The sequence below is a fragment of the Ambystoma mexicanum genome, chromosome 14, assembly GCF_040938575.1.
Source record: "Ambystoma mexicanum isolate Mex_15411 chromosome 14, UKY_AmexF1_1, whole genome shotgun sequence".
In the NCBI taxonomy this organism is placed as follows: Eukaryota; Metazoa; Chordata; class Amphibia; order Caudata; family Ambystomatidae; genus Ambystoma; species Ambystoma mexicanum.
The window spans coordinates 44063160-44086751 of NC_090940.1; the positions used below are offsets into that span (position 1 = coordinate 44063160).

At 46.8% G+C, this 23592-nt stretch overlaps 1 protein-coding gene across 2 annotated transcripts in view; it reads right to left on the reverse strand.

The window, feature by feature from the left end:
- The window catches only part of SCFD1 (sec1 family domain containing 1), a 1005810-nt gene that overhangs the window by 132264 nt on the left and 849954 nt on the right, over positions 1–23592 (reverse strand). For both annotated transcript variants that reach the window (XM_069638499.1, XM_069638500.1), the window contains exons 21-22: positions 10601–10653; positions 2877–2910 (exon numbers count right to left, since the gene is read on the reverse strand). In XM_069638499.1, the coding sequence (XP_069494600.1) occupies positions 2877–2910; positions 10601–10653 (87 nt within the window). The remainder of the gene's footprint in view (positions 1–2876; positions 2911–10600; positions 10654–23592) is intronic.

The window sequence follows — 23592 nt, forward strand, 5'->3', positions numbered from 1 at the left end:
GTCAATAAACCCTTTCTACCAAAGCCCTGAATTCAGAAGATTGGGCTGGGATTGCTGAAACTCGAGGTCTGGAGAGATGTCCTGACCGCTGGTGTCAATGAGGCCTTGAGCGAGTTGCAAAAGCTGATTCTGGTCGTCAAAATAATCGACCCCTCCTGAACCCAAGTAAATCGGGTCGACAACCCCCTGGTCGTCGGCGTCATGACCGCCAAAGATACCTGCCATAGTATTGAAAAATTCGGACCAGGGTTGTGGGGTGAATGTTTTCTCGACAACTGTCTACGTCAGGGGGTTTGTCTCTCGGCGCTGATATGGTGGATGACGGTGTTGATCGGAATCGAGACGCTGTAGCGTAGACATCCTTGGATGCATGGTGTTGATCCGGCTTCCACTGGATCTCTTTCGGTGTCAAAAGATTTATCAGCGCCGACATTGATGGTACCGGGGCACTAGAGGGGTCAGGGATACAGAGCGCCGATCTTGGCTCCGAAGCCTGCTGCATGGAGCGGTTAGCCGCGCTGACTGCAGCATGCTTTTTGAACAGGTCAAGCATCGAGGATTTGAAATCCTCCCACGGTGGCATTGACGCCTTTTCTTCTTTCTGGACGATTAAGAGTGGCTCCTCGAGTGGGACTGTTTCTTCTTCAGCCTATGTTCTTTCTCAGGGGTGTGCCCCTCAGTTTCGACCTGCGAAGACCGAAACATTGACAGCGCCAGTGATGTTGAAGGCGGTCGACCCAGACCGAGTTTTGCAGCTCGATCGCGTAGGGATTTGGGTTGCATTTTGGCGGACCACGGACACTAGTCAGTGCCGTGGCACCAGAGACAACTCATGTGGGTCAGTGATGGATATCTTGGTGCCACAATCGGAACACCATTTCAAACTCGATACCCGAGCGACCAACATCTCGTGTTGAGGAATTTAAAAAAAAAAAATACACGTTTTCTGACAAAAACATCGAGTGAGCCGAAGCTTTGTGTTCCCAAGCAGTGTGTTAGTGCACAGAAAAAAAGAACTGAGGTAGGGGAGTAGTGACGTGGTATTTATACGAGGCCTGATGTCACATCCGGAGCCAACGACCAGACGCCGAACAAGACGGATCGATGGTCGACGGCCAGGTCGACGGCCAGTACGCCCCCTGTTGAAACTTTTCTGAAGCAGTGGAGCTGTAGGGAATATCTATCAAATGAATAACTTGAAGGAGAAAGGCAATCCATTGAAAGAGGGCCTTCACCCGAAGTGCCTTGACGACAGTCACCTCCCCCACCCCACCCCCCTGAGTTACGGTATCTTAGCAGAGAAAAAATCCTAAGAAAACAGAAAGTACAGAGTTCAGGAAAGCATAGTAGAGGCACTCCACTAGAGAGAGATAAACAAAAGGATGCCAGGTAGACCATAGCAGGTTAGGACATGAAGTGGTCACGTTGACAAGGGGAGCGCAATGGACCTGAAGGCATGCTTGGAATCAGCAGCAATACAGACATGATAGTTGTGCATATTGGAGCCACAAGAACAATGCAATACTAAACAAGAGTAGGATAATGACGAAATGTATATAGGGCTTTCGCCAAAGCGCTGAGGAGATGCATATTCGCAGAGGTTACCAGAAGAAGTGGACAGTAAGCAAAGATTGGCGGAAGAATCGGAGGTGGAAGTGCAGGAAAGAGAAGCAAAGAGGCGAACGGGTAGCAAAAGTGCAAAAATCTGCATCTCGAGAGAGAGGGACAGAGGGGCAGCAGAAGCTACCAACCAAAAATGTTAAGCACAGCAACAGCCAGGGGTTGGAACGTGACCACAAACCGTTACACCGAAGAACATTGCCAAGTAACTCCTCTCAAGGTCAACCTTCTATTTAGTTCAGTCCAATCCCAGCAGCTAGTCCCTTGTCTATGTTTTTAACACTAAGTCCATTATGGGGGCCATCTTGGAATGGTAGCTGCCACCTCACAATACGTTTTACCGGATCCAATGGAGCCTTCCTGCTCTTTTGCCCAGGTTCCATCTGGGCAAAAATGTCTGCCTTTTCCTTAATCCTTTTCCCCTTATGCTCTCTCTCCGCCTACCTCTCATCTTTTGTATGATGACAATATCAGATGGAAGAGTTTAGATTCCATACTATGCAAGTCAATCACAACACTCTCTTGGCACATTCACACACCCATGAACCCTTAAAGCAGTTAGTCATTAGAGAGGCAGCCCTTCATCAGTATTAAAAGGGGTGAAAAAGACAAGGGGGTGGTGATTTATGAGTTTGCAGTGTGAGGAAAAGGACAGTGCATGGCGGGTGGAGAGGAGAGGACCAAAGGTCTAGAAATAGAGCAGAGGTGGAGGAGCTGGACTGAAGAGGAGGGGTGAAGGTTAAGACCAAAAGTTGAGAAAGTGAAGGAGTGAAAACGATGAGACTTGATGAGGAGAGAGAGTTGGCACCTAGAGGGGAGGGTTAGCGATATAGGACGGGTGAAGGTGAAGCAGCATATTGAGGAGCAGGACATTAAGGAGTGGAAGAGAAGAAAGTTAAGACTTGAGGAGGGATGAACAGGGAATGAAGCCCACATCTTCAAAAGGAATTTGGAAGAAGTATATCCATTCTAACCAGAGAAGGGAGCAGTGGGACTGAGGGAGATGCGAGCCCTTAAACATAACACCAGGGCATAAGGTACAGTATGCAGCTGGTGATACACAGATTAGGACGAGTGAGGAAGCAAAGGACGTGCATAATGTTCTGATATCAAGGAAACATGAAATAAATTGGTCATTGCCACAAGTGAAGAAATCCCTTTCAGGAAATTCTATTTACCATAGTGCCACCCCCTATGCCCCCACGCAGATAAAGAAAAAAACACTTCAAGTGTTCAATGTGCCACGCCACACGTACCTCTTGGAATGGGTTCTTGTTTCTTGGGACAGAACTGCAATAGAAACACAAACACGTCAACAATGCAAACACGGGACACAGTCAAAATAGAGTCTGTAAATAATTATGGACTGCCCTTCTCTGGTCATGTTACCATCGATATGCCAGTGTATGGACTAGCCTTTCCTGGCCATGTTACCATCGATATGCCAGTGTATGGACTGCCCGTTTCTGGCCACGTTACCATTTATATGTCAGTGTATGGAATATCCTTCCCTGGTCATGTAACCGTTTATATGCCATTGTATGGACTATCCTTCCCTGGTCATGTTACCATTGATATGCCAATGTATGGACTATCCTTCCCTGGTCATGATACCATTGATATGCCAATGTATGGACTATCCTTCCCTGGTCATGATACCATTGATATGCCAATGTATGGAATAGCTTTCCCTGGTGATGTTACCATTGATATGCCAGTGCATGGACTATCCTTCCCTGGCCATGTTACCATTGTTATGCCAGTGTATGGATTATCCTACCCTGGTCATGTTCTCAATATTCCAGTGTATGGACTATCCTTCCCTGGTCCTGTCACAATCGATATGCCACCTCCCTGGTCCTGTCACCATTGATATGCCAGTGTATGGACTATCCTACTTTGGTTATGTTACCACCAATATGCCAGTGTATGGACTATCCTTCCCTGGTCCTGTCACCATCGATATGCCACTTCCCTGATCATGTTACCATCAATTTGACAGTGTATGGACTATCCTACCCTGGTCATGTTACCATCAATATGCCAGTGTATGGACTATTCTTCCCTGGACCTCTCACCATCGATATGCCAGTGTATGGACTATCCTTTCCCTGGTCATCTTACCATCGGTATGCCAGTGTATGGACTATCCTTCCCTGGTCATGTTACCATGGATATGCCAGTGTATGGACTATCCTTCCCTCGTCATGTTACCATTGGTATGCCAGTGTATGGACTATCCTTCCCTGGTCATGTTACCATTGGTATGCCAGTGTATGGACTATCCTTTCCCTGGTCATGTTACCATCGATATGCCAGTGTATGGACTATCCTTTCCCTGGTCATGTTACCATCGATATGCCAGTGTATACACTATCCTACCCTTGTCATGTTACCATCAATATGCCAGTGTATGGACTATCCTTCCCTGGTCATGTTATCATCAATATGCCAGTGTATGGACTATCCTACCCTGGTCATGTTACCATGGATATGCCAGTGTATGGACTATCCGTCCCTTGTCCTGTGACCATCGATATGCCAGTGTAGTGGGTCTATGTTCTTGCCCTTTCCAATTAAACTACAGCCTGAACTATTTCTCTTTGTATTCATGGACCAAACAGGTGTCTTTAGGGACACCCAGTGAATGCTTTATAGTGCACCGAAAGCATTGTCTCGTTCATAGGTTCACATGCTTCGAATATTGTGTGTTCTCAGGCTGTGAACCCTGGATTCAATAAAACAGAAGTTTAAACAAAAAAACGAAAGAATACTGCCACTTATGCACCTCATTTTGTTCCTTTTTTCTGCCAGCCAATGAGCTGGCCAGGACTTAAATCCCGCACCCGGAAGTATCTTCAGGTTCTTGCTCTTTCTTTCTCTCCATGTGTCGCTTTTACTCCCTACCGCTCATCATTACCTATCACCCGTTACTGCGCTGGGCTACTGGAGTAGTAAAAATGTTACAATGTGCAAGTTCATTTCAGTTCACTAGGATTTCTCAGCACTCGTGAGCTAGGCTTTTGGAGTGTTTGGAATCACAACTCACAGGAGTCACTATGCTTGGTGATTGGAGTGTTTGAACAAAACTCCCTGGTTTCAATTCGTCTTTGGTGCTCTTGGCCTTGCCAGCTTGGCTTTTTGGGTGTTAGAACCACAAATGCCAGAATGCAGTTAATTGTTGTCTTCACTTTCAGTTTCTTAGCTCAATTGCCACCATCTTAACTTCACTCCTGTGTCTCTCGGCCCTATGGCCTTTTTAACCTCTTCTCCATGGAATCTCCTTCAAAACGCTCTCTGTTTGTTCTATCCCTTGCCTAAAGGCATTTAAAAAGATGCTACTTAGGCAGCTGACAGCAATTGTGAGGTAAGAGTCTACCTATGCTCAAGTAGGTTTATGGGTTGTATGAAAGGAGAAAGTTTCAGACTGAGAAAAGTTAGATACCGGCTACAGATTGGTTGGACTGGTGGAGTCTTCTGTTTAAAGTACTCAAGAGGGTGCAATGAATGGGGAAAGGATGTCATCCGGGGAGAATGTGCAGGATGCCAGTTGACTGCTAATGGTTCTGCAGAGGTATTGTGACGATCCTTCAGACAGCGTCACTTTTCCACAGAGGGGAGACCCTTTCTATGAGGCAAGGGAGGTGCAGCCGCTAACCAATATTCCCCATAGGGGTGGTAATATGCGGGATGAACTCATGTAGAGGAACTCCCCTCTTGGGGACAAGGATGCGAGTCAGGGACACAGCCCCTTTTACTCCCGACCCCATAAGGTAGCGACATTCCCCAAACCTCTTTTTCCTAGACTTATATCGGATACCATGTATTTTTGTAGTACTGGGTCAGACAATCTTAACGTGATAAGTACAGTGCCAACGGAAAAGCCTGAGAACGCTACAATCAAGCAGGAAAAATGCTCGACTAGCTGTTGTCAATGGAACTAGTGTTACGCCAGGACGGACCCTACTGTAGCAAGACGCCAGAAACAAACAGTGGCGAATGAAAGACAGACAGAGAGACTGAGAGGAAATGAGTTGGAAAGCGAGATTGAGGTCAAGGTGGAGGTAGGCGCAGAAACAAGATTCAAGAGTCTCGAGGGAGAGATGTGGGGGTGTGGTTCAGGAGAACGCACAAGAATGCATTGCAGGCCGACTAGGTGCTTGCAGTAGTGGAAGCAAAAGCAGAAACTAGAGGGGGCGTCCTGCATGGAGGCAGAACGCCAAACGGTATAGAAGCAAAACCTGGTGGCAGAAGAGAGAGAAAAAAGAATCGGCATAACACCCAGGCAAAACAAACGGCGAGCCACCTGGAAAGCGCCTTACCAATCGGCCCAATGGAAGGACGAAGATCGGGTTGTGGTGACGTGACCTGTAGTGGGTGGACCATGCAGTCCGACAACTGTGCAGTGACCGCTAACTCCAGTATTTTGCAAAGTTGCATAGGCGGACTCCAGAAGCATCCATGGTGGTGGTGGCTGAGTGACCCGTACAGAAGGCACAGTCAAGTACATTACCAACATCAGAAAAGCAAGCAGTACAGGGCCCAGGAATCAAGCGCCCAATGAGAGAGAAATATATCGTCACAGGATCCCAGGCAGAACCAGTGAAGCGTCCCGACTCCTAGAGCAGGTTACGGGAGGGAGCTGGTGGAAAGACAAGATAGCCTTGGATAACAGACAAGAAACTAGTATAAAGAATTGTGAACTAAGCAAACAAGGATAAAGAACGGTTAGCTTACAGAGAGATAACACTCACCTCAAAAGTTGTGAATTATATCTGTCTTTAAAATTCCATCCCCAACTCCCCAAAACGTTATTTGAGGGGTTATCTTCTAAAACTCCAAAAAAGGAACTGAAACCCTTACACAGGTCTTCGGGAGCATCATTGGCGAAAACAGAGATCTTGAGGGTACTTTCGAAAACCATCGTTGACAAAGAGGTAGCACCCCAAAACACGTGGGAAATAGAAGTCCTCCTGCGCTCACCCCAGAACCATCTAGGCCTGGTCTTCAGAGCAAAAGCCAATCACCCTCTAACAAAAAGGTTATTCTAAAATTTGACCAACACCAATTCCCGTCATGAGTCCAGTCCTTTCAATCCACGGGGTCAACACTCCCATTTGGAATAAGGAGAAAAAACACTTTTGTTTGTTGTTATCTTCTCTTTTGAAAAGCAGAAAGCAGGCCCTTCCTTGAGACTATCCATTGAGACCATACATTGAGACTATACTGCAAGCTATTATATCCTCCACCTGCCTCACTATTCGCAGATCTGAAACATAGCTACATTGAGACTATACTGTGAGTTGTTAGATCCTCCACCTGCCTCACTATTCGTAGCTCTCAAACATAGCTACAATGAGACTATACCGTGAGCTGTTAGATCCTCCTCCTGCCTCACTATTCATGGATCTCAAACATAGCTACAATGAGACTATACCGCAAGCTATTAGATCCTCCTCCTGCCTCACTATTCGTGGATCTCAAACATAGCTACAATGAGACTATACCGCAAGCTATTAGATCCTCCTCCTGCCTCACTATTCGTGGATCTCAAACATAGCTACAATGAGACTATACCGCAAGCTATTAGATCCTCCTCCTGCCTCACTATTCGTGGATCTCAAACATAGCTACAATGAGACTATACCGCAAGCTATTAGATCCTCCTCCTGCCTCACTACTCGTAGAGCTCAATCTTTCATTGACTAATACATTCGTACAGGGTTGCAATTTACTCCTTGGTGACATAGATTCTAATAATACATGCCTTGTGGAAAACCCATCAGAATGGTGTAAAGATCACGAGCAGAATGTGAGACCCAATTGTACTGTTTGCTTTGATTCATAGATCTTTAATAGTGTACCGTTATATTTAACTAGATTTTCAAATCTGAAATATTGTCCCACTTGTAGGCGCTTTCGTTTCATCGTGCTGGGGACCTTGCACAGGCCAGGCCTGATCATGGGTATCGGTATGTAGGACAGGAGGTCCCGGCTCTGAGGTAAGGCAGAGTCATTAGAAACTGTGAAACATTGGTCAATCCTCTGTCCAGCAACTACCGACTTCAGCATATCTGCCATTGCACAAATTAAGATTTTAATACAAATTCATAAAGCATTAGGAGAAAATGTTTACATTGATTAATAAAACACTGATAGACATTTCTTTTTAATGTTCATGAATTGATTGTGACATATGTAGATTGCAATTCATGTACTGAAGTTGGTCTCAGGTGTAAATTATATGTACGCCTAGTCTACTCAATTGTTGTGTTAACGCATTTGTTGGTAAATGAGTAGGCGTCTGCACCCACTTACATTCTTGACGTGAAAGCAGCCACCATGCAAAGAAAGAATAAGGCATGTTTGCGCTTTTAATGAGGATTCAGGATTACAGGGCCCTTCTGCACATTATGACGGTGCAGGAAGCAGAGACTCTTAACACCCATCACTCCGGGATACCAGGATGCTGCAGAATCTTCACTTTGACATTCCCCGACGTGAAGGGGCAAGGCACTTAAATCAGTGCTTCACTGTGAGTTTCTCTGGTGACATGGGGAGCACAAGCGATCTGTGTGGTCTTGTGTTAAGGCAGTTTTTGTACCACTCTCTGTTGAGGGGACTATAAACACAGACCTTAATGGGGAGAGAGGCGCTGACGCACCTGGCAAGAAAGGGAATCCACACCTCTCTTAAGGCAAGTAACAGACAGAGAAACAACACTCAACCCTCAGCTAGCGGTAGCAGTTTGACACAAAGGTACAATTACTCCACACACATATCGCTAGAAAATACACTAGACTATTATACTGAGAAACGATGTACTCGATTAAATCAGACATAGAAACGATCAGGTCAAATAAGTACTTAAGCTATAATTCACACAGTATTAAAAAGATACCCAGTATAACCTAAAGAAACTGTACATTTCAACAAAGAAAATAACTTTCCTTACCGCACTGCCTATATGTGGGTCCACTACCACAGGTAGGCATCCAACATAAATTAACACGGGGGCGGGCAAGGGGGCCATACAACCTAACAATCAGGTAAGGTCCCCTATGGGCAGCAGGTAAAGTCCCCTATGGCCAGCTGGTAAAGTCCCCTACGGGCAGCAGGTAAAGTCCCCTACGGGCAGCAGGTAAAGTCACCTACGGGCATAAAGTAAAGTCCCCTAGAGGCAGCAGGTAAGGTCCCCTATGGGCCTGCACATTTCAGTAGAGTCTCCTAAAGATGCAGCCCACTCCTGCTATATGTGGAAGGTCCTAGATCTGGGGGTCATTCACTTAATGGAGGTAAGTCCATTCTACCCCACAGGTGTGGAGGATTTCCGCAGCAAACAACCCCAGGGAAGGCTAGGAGCGACCCCAAAGGAGAGATTCAAAGATCAATGGATGACAAAGAAGCCCCAGAGGAAGCTGCAACAGACCAGAAGGATTCCCAATAGAGGTCCATGGGAAATGCGGTAGAGACTCTCCTCCAAAGAATCTCGAGCCCGGACCAGAGGTAAGTACTCACATCAGTGGTTTCAATTAAAATAGCTCAAGCAGCATGAAAAAACAAGCTGGTAAGTACAGTCTTCCTTTCCAGCTGTGGATTACAGGGTCCATTGCCCAGGGACTTGCACCCTGAGCCAACAAGGGCCCAGGAAAGAAACCAAGGGTCTCCCCACAGTGTCGATTTCAAGCATGCATCAGAGATTTAGGTGAGGAGGACTCGGGGAAGGTAGAGGGATCCCGCAAGTAGCGCTTCCAACAGCCTGGTGGACAACAGATGATGGCAGCACAACAGCAAACGATTCCAGGATGAGGACAAGGGCAGCAGGCACTCTTTGATGTCCTAAACTGAAGATATGGGGTGGTGAAGTTTTATCACCCTTCTGGACACCAGCAGCTGCCCACAGCCAAGCGGAAAACCCTGGCAGAAAACGTCAGGATGCAGCAGCAAATGGCCCAGGAAACTGTTCTAATGAGGAGGACTCGAACCAGCAGATGTGGGGAGAATGCAGGAGAGCTTTGGAGGTCCGGGCTGTATCTCCAGGAGCAGAAACCTCAAAACTAGATATACCCAAGCCACTGCACTCAGAAAATCTTGCCAAGTGAGGATTTTAACAAACAAAAGCATCACGAAGTGTGGGAATGCTCATTTAGCAGGTCGCTAGACCTGCCACCTCTAAACTCTAGGAACAAAGCATAAAGAAAGCGAAGCAGAGGGGCAGGCAGAGCCTAAACATCACTGCACAATGGGTCTGGCCAAAGGCCAGCCCACCAGTCAGTAAAGGGGGCTTGGGCAAATGGTAATATAACTAGCCATTTTGGTTGGTCAGAAGGACTGCCACTTAGCCTTAGTCACTCCCATAGGAAGTGAGAGAGAGACCCAGGGACTTATACCAGACTAAACCATTAGGACCATTACGGAGGCTCCCATTGTGGGCTTACCAAGAGGCCATATGATCAGAGAACCATTTTAAGGTCACCTCATAGTTCCCCTGAGCAAAAGTCCTATTCTACAAAATGGCAGCAAGCAGGATTAAAAAAAAAACATTGCTACCCCAAAGGCTACTAAAAAGGTACAATCGGCTACCAATGCAGTAAAATGGCTTGCACCACTGGAGAAGCCAAAACTAAAGTATAGCTACCACCAACCCTCTCCCTAAACCATATGTAAGGAGATAGAATCACTCTATGGCAACTAGATCGGTGAAGGAGGGGAACCCCAGAGCAGGCATTAAGCAGATCTGAATAGTTGTTTGTTATTTTGGTGGGAGGGCTAGATGGGAACAAGCTGAAGCCTGCATAGTGGACACCCATTCCCATTTAGCATTGCACTTGCTTGGCAGCTAAGGAGCTTCTGAACTGAGAGCTGATCTTATTTGACAGTTGCATAACAATTTGAATGCTTAAGTATCTGTTCAATATCTGTATCAGCTGTTGCAATGCATGACATGCAGAAACACACACTCACTCACTCACTCACTCACCTGTCGCTGCCCCGCAACATTTTAGGGTCCAGGTACCTGTAGTCATCGGTGTCCTATGGGAGGGGAGATATCAGGTGAGTCAATCAGAAAGATCCCAATAGTATCAGTGATGCATGTGCTAGTCAGTCCTCTGATATGCTATGTTAACAATAGGCAGATGTTTTGTATTAATGCAATGCCTGAAGAGCACAAAGTACCAGACCGCAGCACTCAGACCTCTCTTTAATGCATCGTAACAGAACTGCACATACAGGACTCCAATAACATACAGCGGCGGCAGACACGGTCTGGAACCTTGGAAAGTGTGCCAATCCTAGTGGAGAGTTTCATACCAATGCAGAGAGCTTAAAACTTACAATGGAGCTAAAACAGGTGTGTTCTTCATTAGGAGGAGGCAGCAAAACCACCCAAAGCCAGTGTCGTCGCCCAAGTCCACCGTGTAACCACCAGTGCCAGGGAATAAGGTGAAAAATCCAGGACTTCTCTCCATTTCCACCCAGTCCCTCATCGCAAAAGTCAATCAATCAGCCCAAACTTGCTCAGAAGTATCCTCCCACGACTTCAGTCGAGCCCCTGCAAAGAGTTCTTTGAAGCCCTGTTTCTACATCGCTTGGACTGACCACTCCAAGCCCTTGCATGTAGGACTACCGAAGGAGTAGCTCACAAGGCTACTGCTTCAACCTAACGCAACACCACCCAGTAACACCAGCCTCACAATCCCTCCATTGTCTCCAGATATATAACACAGCAGAGTTCAAGGCCTTCAGGGCAAAAGATCCTAAATACTTTCAATCAATGGCACCTAAATACAGACCCACCGGAAACATGACGTCTGGCCAAGTTAGGTGGATGAAGCACAAAGACAGAACTCTGAGGTGCCAAAATCTGGAACAATACCGCCCAAACAGTCAAAGAGCAAGGGAACATTCAGCAAAGGGTTAGACATGCCACCCCTTAGCTAAAATGTCCACAAATTACCCCACTTTATTGGCATCAAACGCCAGGGAGATCTGACCCCCTCCCCCACTGAACAGGGCCCAGTTAAGCAGCCTTTCACATTGTGTGGCCCTTACATATCCATGGACACACAGCATGTAAAAGTACATGCAAAAAACAGGATAGCTTTGGAAATGAGAAGGCCTTTGCGGAGGACAAATGATCTTCTCCAGTGCATGTCAGCACAGAGCTGGGAAAAAAACTAGGAGTCTTCAGACCACATTCAACTGTGCTGGCTCTGCACCGATGTTATGCAAGCACCAAACACAGGATACTAGAGGAGACCCCTGTATGCATGAGAGGTGTGTGCATTCCTTAAAACAATCTCAACTTATGATACATCGGAGTATTGGGAGAAAATGAAAACGTTATTTATGCAAACGGAGGCAATACATATTAAAGAACTGCTAGGAAGGAAGGCACAACACACCCAATACCTTATTTGTACACTTTTCTTTAATAGTTAACCTTTAAATGTTGTGATTTACGATGTCCTTTGGTTATATTTACAACAATACCAAAAATAAATGTAACATTTACCAAAATCATCCAGGCTAACCCAAATTGGCCAGAATCAATAGAATTGCAAAAGGCTTTTCTATGCATTGCGTACTGTCCACGTGTATGAGGGGGATAGAGCCACCGCATCCAGACTAGCCAGACCTGCCCAATAGAGCCCGAAAAATCCATGGACGCCTTCCCAGATGGTCACTCACAGGTTGCCCACCCAGGACCAAACCTCATACTCTGCTTAACAAAACAGAAACACGATAAACCAAGGACAAGACATGCCATGCCATCAAAACAAGGAGAGGTACAAGGGAGGCAAAGCACACACCTAACAGACACTCAAATAGGTTCAAAAACCTTTAGTAACAAACAAAACAATGTTAGGGGGCAAGTCACTCTATTGCGTCAGAGTAGATGCCACTCAAAGAGCAAAGGCATACGAGAGCATACTGCCTCAATCAAACTCATGAAGCATTCAAAGCACAATTTGAACAATTTTATTAATTCCAAAAACAAGTCAAAATGCAATCAAATTGCCAAAGAACACAAATTAATAAGAGACCATTATTAGATAATCGATCAACAACACAGTGCAACAATCTAACAGACAATGTTGGGTATTATGAGCTTCTAATGTTTAGCCCTATAAAGTTTTACGGAAAAAGTGTCATGTGCTGTGCAAATACCATCAGTCAAACACATCAAACACTCCACTCATACTGTTCAGGATTCACTCATACTCATTCTTACTCTCATCATTTTCTTCCTGCAATGCTTCAGTCAAACCTCAGCAGATGGCCGTCTGTGCCTAAGGATTGTCGGTGCTCCGATATATTGGGTGGAAACCAAACTAAAGTGGTTGGCAATAACGTCAGACCTGCAGTCCTGCGGTTACACAGTGAACAGGACACTGTGGCACAAAGCAAAAGACTTGAGAGGGCCTTCCTTCTGCCTACCTAGGAAGGGCGAGAAAGCTAAAGTGGCTGGTTTAGGGACAGTGCTGGAGATTATAGAGACAGTCCTGGGGCAGTGCAGGCTCTAGGGGCAAGCTGTCCCAGTGCTGGAGATTCAAGGGATTCCAGTGAAGGTGCTGGTGACTCTAGGGGCAGTGCTGGGTCTAAGGGCAGTGCTGTCCCAGCACTGGAGATTGAAAGGACAGTGCTGGAGATTCAGGGGACAGTGCTGGAGAATCCAGGGACAGTGCTGGAGAATCCAGGGACAGTGCTGGAGAATCCAGGGAGGGCCCTGGGACAGTGGTGAGATTCTAGTGACAGTGCTGGAGATTCTAGGGACAGTCCTGGGACAGTGCTGGAGATGCTAGGGACAGTGCTAGCGATATTAGGGATAGTGCTTGAGATTCTAGAGACAGTCCTTGGAAAGTTATGGAGATTCGACAGTGCTGGAGATTCTAGGGACAGCGCTGGAGATTCTACGGACAGTGCTGGAGATTCTACGGACAGTCCTGGTACAGTGCTTGCAATACTAGGGATAGTACTGGAGATTCTAGGGACAGTGCTGGAACAGTATTGTAGATTTCAGGGACAGTGATGAGACAGTTCTAGATATTCTAGGGACAGTATTGAGATTGGGCTGGAGATTATAGGGACACTGCTGGAGATTCTAAAGACAGTGCTGGAGATTCTAGGAACTAGCAGGGACAGTGCTGGAGGTTCTAGGGACAGTGCTAGGGATTCTAGGGACAGTATTGAGATCGGGCTTGAGATTATAGGGACACTGCTGGAGATTCTAAAGACAGTGCTGGAGATTCTAGGAACTAGCAGGGACAGTGCTGGAGGTTCTAGGGACAGTGCTAGGGATTCTAGGGACAGTATTGAGATCGGACTTGAGATTATAGGGACACTGCAGGAGGTTTTAAGGACAGTGCTGGAGATTCTAGGAACTAGCAGAGACAGTGCTGGAGATTTCGGGGACAGTGCTGGTGGTATTGGGGACAGTGTTGGATATTCCACAGGGGCCGGGTCTTTCAGAAGCCATAGTAAAAGTGGCTCTTTATGTGTGAGGGAGTCACTGCAATCCTACCATGAACCAGGCCAGAAGCATAGAAGAAAGGACATTTCAAAGGGACAATTAAACAAAGCTCAGTTCTTTAAAAAACAAAACATTCACTTTGATGCCATCAAATGTTACAATTACAAAAGTACAACATAATTTATTATGTCCATCTCACATTAAAAACTACACATTTCATGATCTCATATACCATTCTTGAATTGACGCAATGTACCTTATATCACAAACCACAGATTAGCTGATGTTGCAGCGGTAAATCCAGTCAGAGGGGCACACGGTAGATCACAGTGAAGCTGGATAAAAGCTACGATATAGCGGCCTGAGGAAAGCAAGTGGGATGAGGGCTCTCACATATATATTTTTTGTCCTATTACCCACTCCCGCCCAACACCACCCTTCCACTGGGTCAAACACAGGAGTTATATATTTTGCTTTAGTCATCATTTCATATTGCCAACAGGGGGAGTGAAAAGACAGAAGATTGGAAAGGGAGAGGGGAGTTGGGTAAAGGCGATGCATGATTGAGTATGGTCAGGCAAAGGCAGAGACCCCAACCAGGCAGGGGCTGCAGAAGCAGGAAGCGAGCAAAGAAACTAGAAGTACTGCTGTATATACAACGAAGTCCAGAACTGGGAGAAGGAAAACTGAAAGGCCAACCATGCAGATCAAAGTGGAGTAAAAGGTGCAGATCTGAAGGGATCAGAGAACCGACTACAGTACGGAGTCCTGCCACTGGAGAGAAGGTATGCGGCTGCAGACAGGGACTGGTTGGAAGGCAGTGAGGCCGAAACCAAATAGGGCCAAATGAGCCTGTAGTCCACCTGGGGCTGAGAATCTAAAGACCCTACACGCAGGGGTGAACGAAACACACCAAACAAGACTTAATGAGCCCGTAGGTCACCTGGGGCTGAGAAGCTGAAGACCCTACGAAGGGGTGAAAGAAACACACCAAACAGGGTTGAACGAGCCCATAGGCCACGACGGACTGTGAAAGCAGATACCATAGAACGGGGTGAAAGAGACATATAAAACAGAGCTCAGCAGGCTCATGGACCAACAGGGCTGGGAGAGCAGACACTCCATGAGGGGGAGAGAAAAGAGATAAACCAAGCAGGAAAGAACTGGGCCACAGTCTATTCCATACTACAACTCTGAATAGCACAGGAACGCCAAAGAGGGAACATTGTATTGCTGTATATATTGACCTACTCGGCTCAGGAACATACATCCCAAAAGAAGGGATACGTTCAAAACGAGTCAGACGACCTCATGAGGACATTGTATAAACCAAAGCTGAGACAGATTCATTTTTGTTGAATTGGATTTTGGGACCAGTTTACGAAGTCAGGAGCTGGAAGAGACTGTGACAACACTGTGGGCAGGGGTCCGCAAACCAGCCACCACACATTTTCTCAAGAGGGAGTAAAGCTTATGCTAAGCTTAAGCTTAGTCTTTCTTTCTTTGTTTGTTTCTTTCTTTGTTTCATAGTGGTAGGGCAGTAATAGATTAGCACAGTTTTGACAGAGGACAGAGTTTATTTTTGTAAGGCGTGCTGATAAGCACCTGTTTGTTGTCTTCTAGCGTAGGGAATTCATCATAGAAATAGGGCCTACCGTAACTTCTTTAAGTTGTTTAATAAACTAGCTTGTTCAAATAGGTCCTCTTTTCCGTCTCCTATGTCTGACTTACTACAGGACTTTAGAGCTGGCCTTATCTGGCCACTTTTTGCCCAAAGGTTAGTCTAGCTGCCTGATTTTGGTTGCTAATACTTTTAATGAGCTCAGTACCCGGACCAAATGACAGGGTATACAAGTAAGCAATGTAAGATGGGTGCACATTAAAAGATTGGGGGGAGGGGGTGTCTACAGCATCCAACCTCTTGATGGTACTACTCCCTCTGTTCACCAAACTCCTCCATCCTCCTGCCTCGAACTCTCAACTTAGCTCTCACAGCCTGCTATTCACTCCAAACTCCCACATTATTCCTGTATGTGATGGGGGATTCCAAATTCTGGCTTCTCTTTCATAAGGGTTGGGATACAATGGCTGGACTGCACCTATACAGGCCGACTAGCCATGCATAAGAATCATCTGCTGTTAATTATTAGCTTGCTATTAGCTTTATCTGGTTAGGGAGCGAGCCCCCCTTTGCAGGGATGGACTGTGGCTTTAAAGGCGCCACCATCTGGGACTGACCGATCAGTTTCTCTTGCAGATGCGAGGGAACGCTGGTTCCGGTAGCAGAGAGCATCCCTGCAAATACTCGAGGTGAGTGTTTTCTCCATTTGTTTTGATTTTGAATTCTTCAACCTGTCCTTGGAATCAGCTCGCTTTCCCTCTATTTTCATAACAGTCACGGTCATCCCATTTCAAAAAAGGCAAGCGGCTGATCCAAACCTACCAGCTAACTTTTGCCCTGTTTTTCTCCTTCTGCACTACTCTAAAGTGCTTGAAAGTGTTGTGGTCAACAGCCTCACCAATTTCTTAGACATACACAACCTTCAAGAGCCCCTACAAGCAGGTTTTCAAATCTGTCACTCCATGGAAACTGCTCTCATGGATGTCTCCAACTTCATTGCCTCTGCTAAGCACTCCAACCTATCCTCTATCATAATACTCCTTGACCTGTCCGCTGCCTTTGACACTGTCAATCACTCTGATCTCCTTAATACTCTCTTCTTGGGATTTGCGATCAAGCCTTTGCCTGGATTCAATCCTTTCTGGTTCCAATTTTCTGTCTCCTGGAGCAACACCTCTCAACTCATTCATCTAACTGTTGGTGGTCCACAAGGCTCTGTCTTGGGTCCACTCCTCTTTACACTCTACACCTCTGCTCTTGGGGCACTAATTTCCTCCTTTCGGTTTTCGTACCAACTCTTCGCAGACAACGGCCAAATCATCTTCTCTTTTCCTAAACTCTCCTCTGATCTCTCTATCAAAATGTCCATCTGTCTCTCTGCCAATAAACATTGGATGGCTTCAAACTCTCGGATGTTAAACTCTACCAAAACCTCTTTGCTGCCAAATGCTCGCTCTCAACTCTTCCTCTGTCTATTCAGTTCCAACCTGACACTCTCCCCTGCTCTTCTTCAGGGAGAAACCCCAGCATCATCTATGACCCTTCTCACACCTTCCCCACTTTCATCTCCGAAACTGCAATAGTGACTCGCCTCAACTTCCTAAATATTAGGAAAATCAGGCCCCTCCTTCCTTTCAACACTGCCAAGCATCTCTTAACCACTCTTGTCTTCTCTAAACCGGACTGCTGTGCCAGCATCCTCTTTGGTCTCCCCAACTATGCTTTCTGTCCTATTGACAAGATCATTAACTCCGCTACCAGGAATCTTTGAACTTCCTCACTACACACCTACTTCATCGTACCATCAACAGGCGGTATGGCTGATGATGCAAAACAGGGCCAGATTTTAATTTCTTCTCATGGCTCACAAATCTATCCACGGCAAGGCACCACTGTATCTATCCTCCTCTATCCAACTCTATAAGCTTTCTCGTATTCTCTGCTTTTCTTCCTCAACTACCCTTGTGGCCCCTCGCCCTCCCTGTGCTTCCTCTCACTTCTGCTCTTTCTCTCTTCTTGGTCCACTTACATGGAATTCTCTTCCCCGCACATCCAAGAAACAGTTCACACGGATTTGTTCAAAAGCAAAATCACAAAGCCTGCCTCCTCGCCTCAGTTACCCTCTCATCTGCCTTATAGCTAACATGTTCAATGGATTGCCTTTCTTCCGCAGAGTCTTCGTCTGATAGATATCCACTTCCAGCTCTGCTGCTCAGAAACATTTGACAGGAGGCGTTAGTGGACCACGACTCGGCCGTCGATCCGTCTTGTTCGGTGCCCGATCTTCGGCTCCTGATGTGACATCAGGCGTTGTATATATACACCACATCACTACGCCCCGTACCTCTGTTCTTTTTCCTCACGCTCGACACGCTGCTCTGAGGAACACGATAACAGTCTTCGATGCTCCTAATGAAATTCGTCATATATTTTTTCTAATTCCTCGACCGCAAGTTGTCCGCCCTCAGGGTACAATAGATGCCCCAACTGCCACTCTAAAATGCTGATCAGTGACCCGCAAGATGTAGGTCTGTGGTGTCTCGTGCAGATCACGAAACTGAGGGGTGTACGTCATGCTCTAAAATGAACCCGAAGTCTGTATGCGAGCAGCCACCTAAACTCGCGTTAGGCCGACCGCCATCAAAATCCCCCATGCGGTCACCCATTTGGTCCTCCGAGGCCGAGACTGAGGGTCCTAGCCCTGAAAAGAAACATTGATGAAAGGCCAAGAAACAGTCGCTCTCAAGGAGTCACTCCTCGTCGTCATCGCCGCATAAGAATAAGCGATGCCACAGTCATCGGCCCAAATCCAACTCCTCGTTGGACAGAGGTAAGACATCGCCTGGGCCGACCACTCGGCAGGGATGGGAAGAGTTTAAGAGCCAAATGTTGGTTAGGTTAGAAAAGCATACAGCGACTGGTACGGTTGCGCCCCCCAAGCTGCAGACGCCGGTGGCTGCAGCGGCGCTCGGTAACCCCAACCCCACGCAGGCCCCTTTGCCGATGTCGGAGAAGCCTTCGGGCTCAACGCTGACAAAGGCACATAAGCCTTCGATGCTGGGACCTTCCAGAGAACATCAAGGGGCAGAAGTTCCCGATGTCTCGTTGGTGCCTGAACCCTGTTCGACGCTGGAGGCCATTCTACGTCAAGAGAAAGACCCTCAGGACCGATCATCGGCAACGGATCCTTTGTCCCACTCTCCAGGACCAAATGACTCAGTTCCATGGCGACCACTGTCGGCGCTGTTCAAGGAGATGACCAGAGGGACATTGATCCAATGTTTACAGGGACAGGAGGCGTCGACTACTTCGAGGATCAAGCAGATCTTTGGCACTGGCACGCTTCGATGCCAGCGGAATGGACACATCACCATGTGGAGTTTCAGCAGGGCTAGCCCTACACCCATACCCACGCTAGGTTATGAGTGCATATGGATAGGGTGGTAGACACTCGGGAGCTCTCAACCATGGCAGTACCAACTCCTGGTTATGACTTAACAGACATCTTGGACGAGGGGCCGGTCACTGAAGAAATATGCAGCTTAATCCGGCAATTGCTGATCCATTAGCTTCCTTGTGGCAGCATCCCTGCTCCAGCCCCCCCAGTTAGCTCCACTATGGCGAGGAAGGGAGTAGTTTCTTACCCGTAACTCCATTTCTCCAGCATTAGTATCTTTCATGGATTCACATGCTTAGAATATTCCCCGTCGTCAGGCTGGGAACCTTCGGTATATTTATAAAGATGTTTTCCATAGGAAAAATTTCGACACTTCTGTGTCCTATCTATGTCATTTTGGGCCGCTTACGCCTGACCCAATAGGACGTAGGTTATAAATAGCCCGGCTCCCTTCAGTTTTTAACCCCCAAAGTAGAATGGGGTATAAAAGGTTTGCATGCAGGGGAGGCCGGAGGGCGCATGTGAATCCATGAAAGATACCAATGTTGGAGAAATGGAGTTACAGGTAAGAAACTACTCCCTTCTCCAGCATTGGATCTTTCATGAATTCACATGCTTAGAATAGATTGTATAGCAGTACTCCTAATCTGGAGGTGTGTAATACAAACCAATATCATCATAGCCACACATGCAGTTAGCAATGTAAAAACTTTCAATCATGGTACATTAACAGTAAAAAACCAATTATGATACATTGACAGGAGGATACACCCCTCTGTGGAGCTTACCTTACTGAAACAGGTGTCATAGGACTGCTCGTCCCATCTGCATATCCTCTGCATGTTGCTGCTCGAGGCAATAATGCCGAGTAAATGTATGCGGCACCGACCAGGATGCCGCTTTACAGATATCCACCAGCGGGATTCCGAACCACAATGCCGCCGATGACGAGGTGGATCTCGTTAAATGGGCCTTTGGATGCTTTTCCAGAGGCTTCCCTGCTTTCGAGTGGCAAAAAGCAATCGCTGACGATACCCAGCGGGCAAGTCCTTGCTTTGAGATTGATTTTCCCTTTGCCGAAGGGCCATAAGCCACAAATAGTTGTCTTGTACCTCTAAAATCTTGAGTACGATTGAGATAAAACTTAAGGACTTTTTTTACTTCCAACGTATGGACAGCTTTTTCCGCAAAAGATGAGGGTGCTGCGAAGAATGCTTGTGGAATATAGTTGGAACTTCTGGTATGAAATGAGGGTTGGTTGCCAATACCACTTTGTCTATGAAAAACCTCAAGTATGGAGGGTCAATAACCAATGCTTGTGGTTCCGAAAGTTGTCTTGCCAAAGTAATAGCCACCAAGAAGGCTAATTTCCACGATAACATTTTTTAAAGATGATGACGACATAGGTTCGAAAGGAGCCTTCATTAGTCCTGCCAGTAGCAGGTTGAGTTTACAGTTCGGAGGAAACTTTTTGGTTGGAGGAAAAGTCAGGAATAAGCCTTTCAGGAAATGTTTAACCAGTCGATCGCTAAACAGTGGTGTTGAATGTCTTTTACGAGTGAATCTCGAAATGACTGCCAGATGAACCTTTATTGAATAGAAAGATAAACCTCTTTCTGCTAAGTGCAGCAAGTATGGAATAAGCTGCTCTGCCGCGATGTTCAGGAGTTCTAATCCTGGTTGATCTTTGCACCACATACAGAATCTCTTCTACTTACATGCATACAAAGCATTCGTGGACGGAGCCCATGCTGCTTGTAAAATTCGGTGACAGTCCGATTAAATGGTCAGAGCCCCAAACTCGGAGAAATCAGGAGCCAGGCTGTCAGGCTGAGGCGTCCGGGTCGTGATGCCAAACTGCTCCCTTGTCCTGAGATAGAAGGTTCAGAATCTTCTGGAACCTCACTGGTTGCGTTATCGACAGCTGGAGTAGGTCGGAGAACCACGACTGTCTCGCCCATTAAGGGGCCACTAGGATCACACGACATGGGTATTTGTGAATCCATTGTAGAGTTCGTTGGATGAGTGGAAATGGAGGGGACGCATATGCGAACTTGCCTGTCCACGGGAAGGAGAATGCTTCCCCCAGCGAGTCGGGTTGTGGCCATCTGCTCGCGTACTGTGTGCACTTACTTGTTCTCTCTCATTGCAAAGAGGTCCAGGGAAGGATGGCCCCATTTTCTGAAGATGTTCGTCAGCTGTTGGTCGTTCAACTCCCACTCATGCAGTTGATTCATCTCTCTGCTGAGAGAGTCCGCCTGTAAATTTTTTACTCCTGGCAGGTGGTAAGCCAATATGACAATGCATTACTTACCGTAAAAGCATTTCTGATGGTTGTATCTGCTTAGATTCACATGCTGTGCATAGTCCGACATCCAGTGGTCACTGCGGAGTATTGCATTTTGTTTTCCGTAGTCGAAAAGGGGACGTCGACAAGGCGTGTCTGTAACACTATCCCTATAGTGACGTGCGTTGTACCCACAATCCCTCACGCGTCGAGGTCCCTCTGTTTGTATTTTTTCTGCCCTGAAGGAGCCTTCTATACGTGAGAACAGAAAAGAGAGAGAGATGTAGAAAGGTGTCTATGTTCCTTCCAACCGAGCGGGGAGGAAGGGTGGGCGCATGTGAATCTAAGCAGATACAACCATCAGAAATGCTTTTACGGTAAGTAATGCATTGTCTTCTGATGTTTGTTAATCTGCTTAGAATCACATGCTGTGCATAGACTAGCGAGCAGTACCCGGAGTTGGCGGTGGGTTATGAGAAGGAACAGTAGAGAAAAGATGTCTTAATACTGCCTGTCCTACCTGGGAGTCAGATCTAGAGTGTGCATCTAGACAGTAGTGTTTTGTAAAGGTGTGCACAGAACTCCAGGTTGCCGCTTTGCAGATGGACTCAAGGGGAACATTTGCAATGAATGCTATGGATGCCCCGGTGCCTCGAGTAGAATGTGCTCTTGGCTTGAAGAGTAGTTCTCTGTAAGCAAGAGTGTAACAGAGAGTGATGCATTGAACAATCCATCTAGATATAGTGGATTTTGAAACTGCATCTCCTTCTCTTACTGCTGCCACCGAGACAAAGAACTGATAAGTCTTTCTCAGTGGTCTGGTTCTTTCCATGTAGAACATGACAGCTCTGCGCACATCAAGTGTATGCAAACTTTTTTCTCCCGAATTGGAAGGGTTTTGAAAGAACGTTGGTAGTTCTATTGACTGGTTTACATGGAATTTTGAGATGAATTTCGGTGCAAACCTTGGGTGCGTGCGTAGAACCACTTTATCTTTGTGAACTGCTACAAAGGGGTCTAAAACAGAAAGAGGCTGTAGTTCACTTACTCTCCTAATGGAGGTGATGGCTATTAGGAAAGCGGTCTTAAGAGTGAGGTCTTTAAGAGTTGCTTTGTGCATGGGTTGAAAGGGTGAGCCCATGAGTCTGGTAAGTACCACATTCAGGTCCCAGCTGGGAGCTGGGTTTGCTATCGGAGGGTGTATTCTCTTTACTCCCTCCATGAAGGCTTTGATAACTGGGACTTTCCACCACAACACTTTAAGCTGGGAAGTGGTTTATGCAGAAAGTGCCGCTAGGTGGACTTTAATGGAATTGAACACTAGACCTGAGTCCAGTAAATGGGTCAGGTACAGGACAATGTGCGTGGGGGAGCAGTCAACTGGGTCGATGCTTCTTCCTCTACACCAGATGACAAATCTCTTCCATTTGCTAGAATAACAGTGACGAGTGTTAGGCTTTCTAGCCTCCCTGAGGATGTCCATGCATCTCTGCGGGAGTTGTAAGTGTCCAAATTCTATGATCTCAGGAGCCAGGCTGCTAAGTTCATGGTCTGAGGGCATGGATGCAGTGTCCTGCCCTTGTCCTGTGACAGCATGTTGTGCGGGCAGGGAAGTTTCACTGGGGGAGATCGGGACATCTCCATCAAGTGAGCGAACCATGGCTGCCGGGCCCACATAGGGGCCACTAGTATCATGGTAACTTGTTCCTGGTGCATCTTGAGCACAATCCTGTTGAGAAGGGGAGTCGGGGGGAAAGGCGTAAGCAAATTTCCCTGACCATGGAATCGATAGACCGTTCCCCTTGGATTGGTTCTGGGGGTACCTGGAGGCGTAATCTTGGCATTGTGAGTTCTCCAGAGTTGCGAACAGGTCTATTTCTGGGAATCCCCATTGTGTGAAGACGTCGAAGACGATGTCTTCGTGCAACTGCCATTCGTACTCTGAGGGCAGAGGGAAGTCTCTACTGAGTTCGTCTGCTAGCAGATTGAGTTCCCCTGGTACATGTTGCGACAGTAGGAACATGTTGTGTTTGAGAGCCCACTTCCAGGTATTCTGGGCCAACTTGGACAGTCCTGGAGAGTGGGTGCCCCCTTGCTTGTTGAGGTAGTACATGGCTGTGGTGCTGTCCGTAAGGACCATCACTGCCTTCCCTTGTAGGTTTTCTTGGAAGGCTTTTAGTGCCTTGAACATG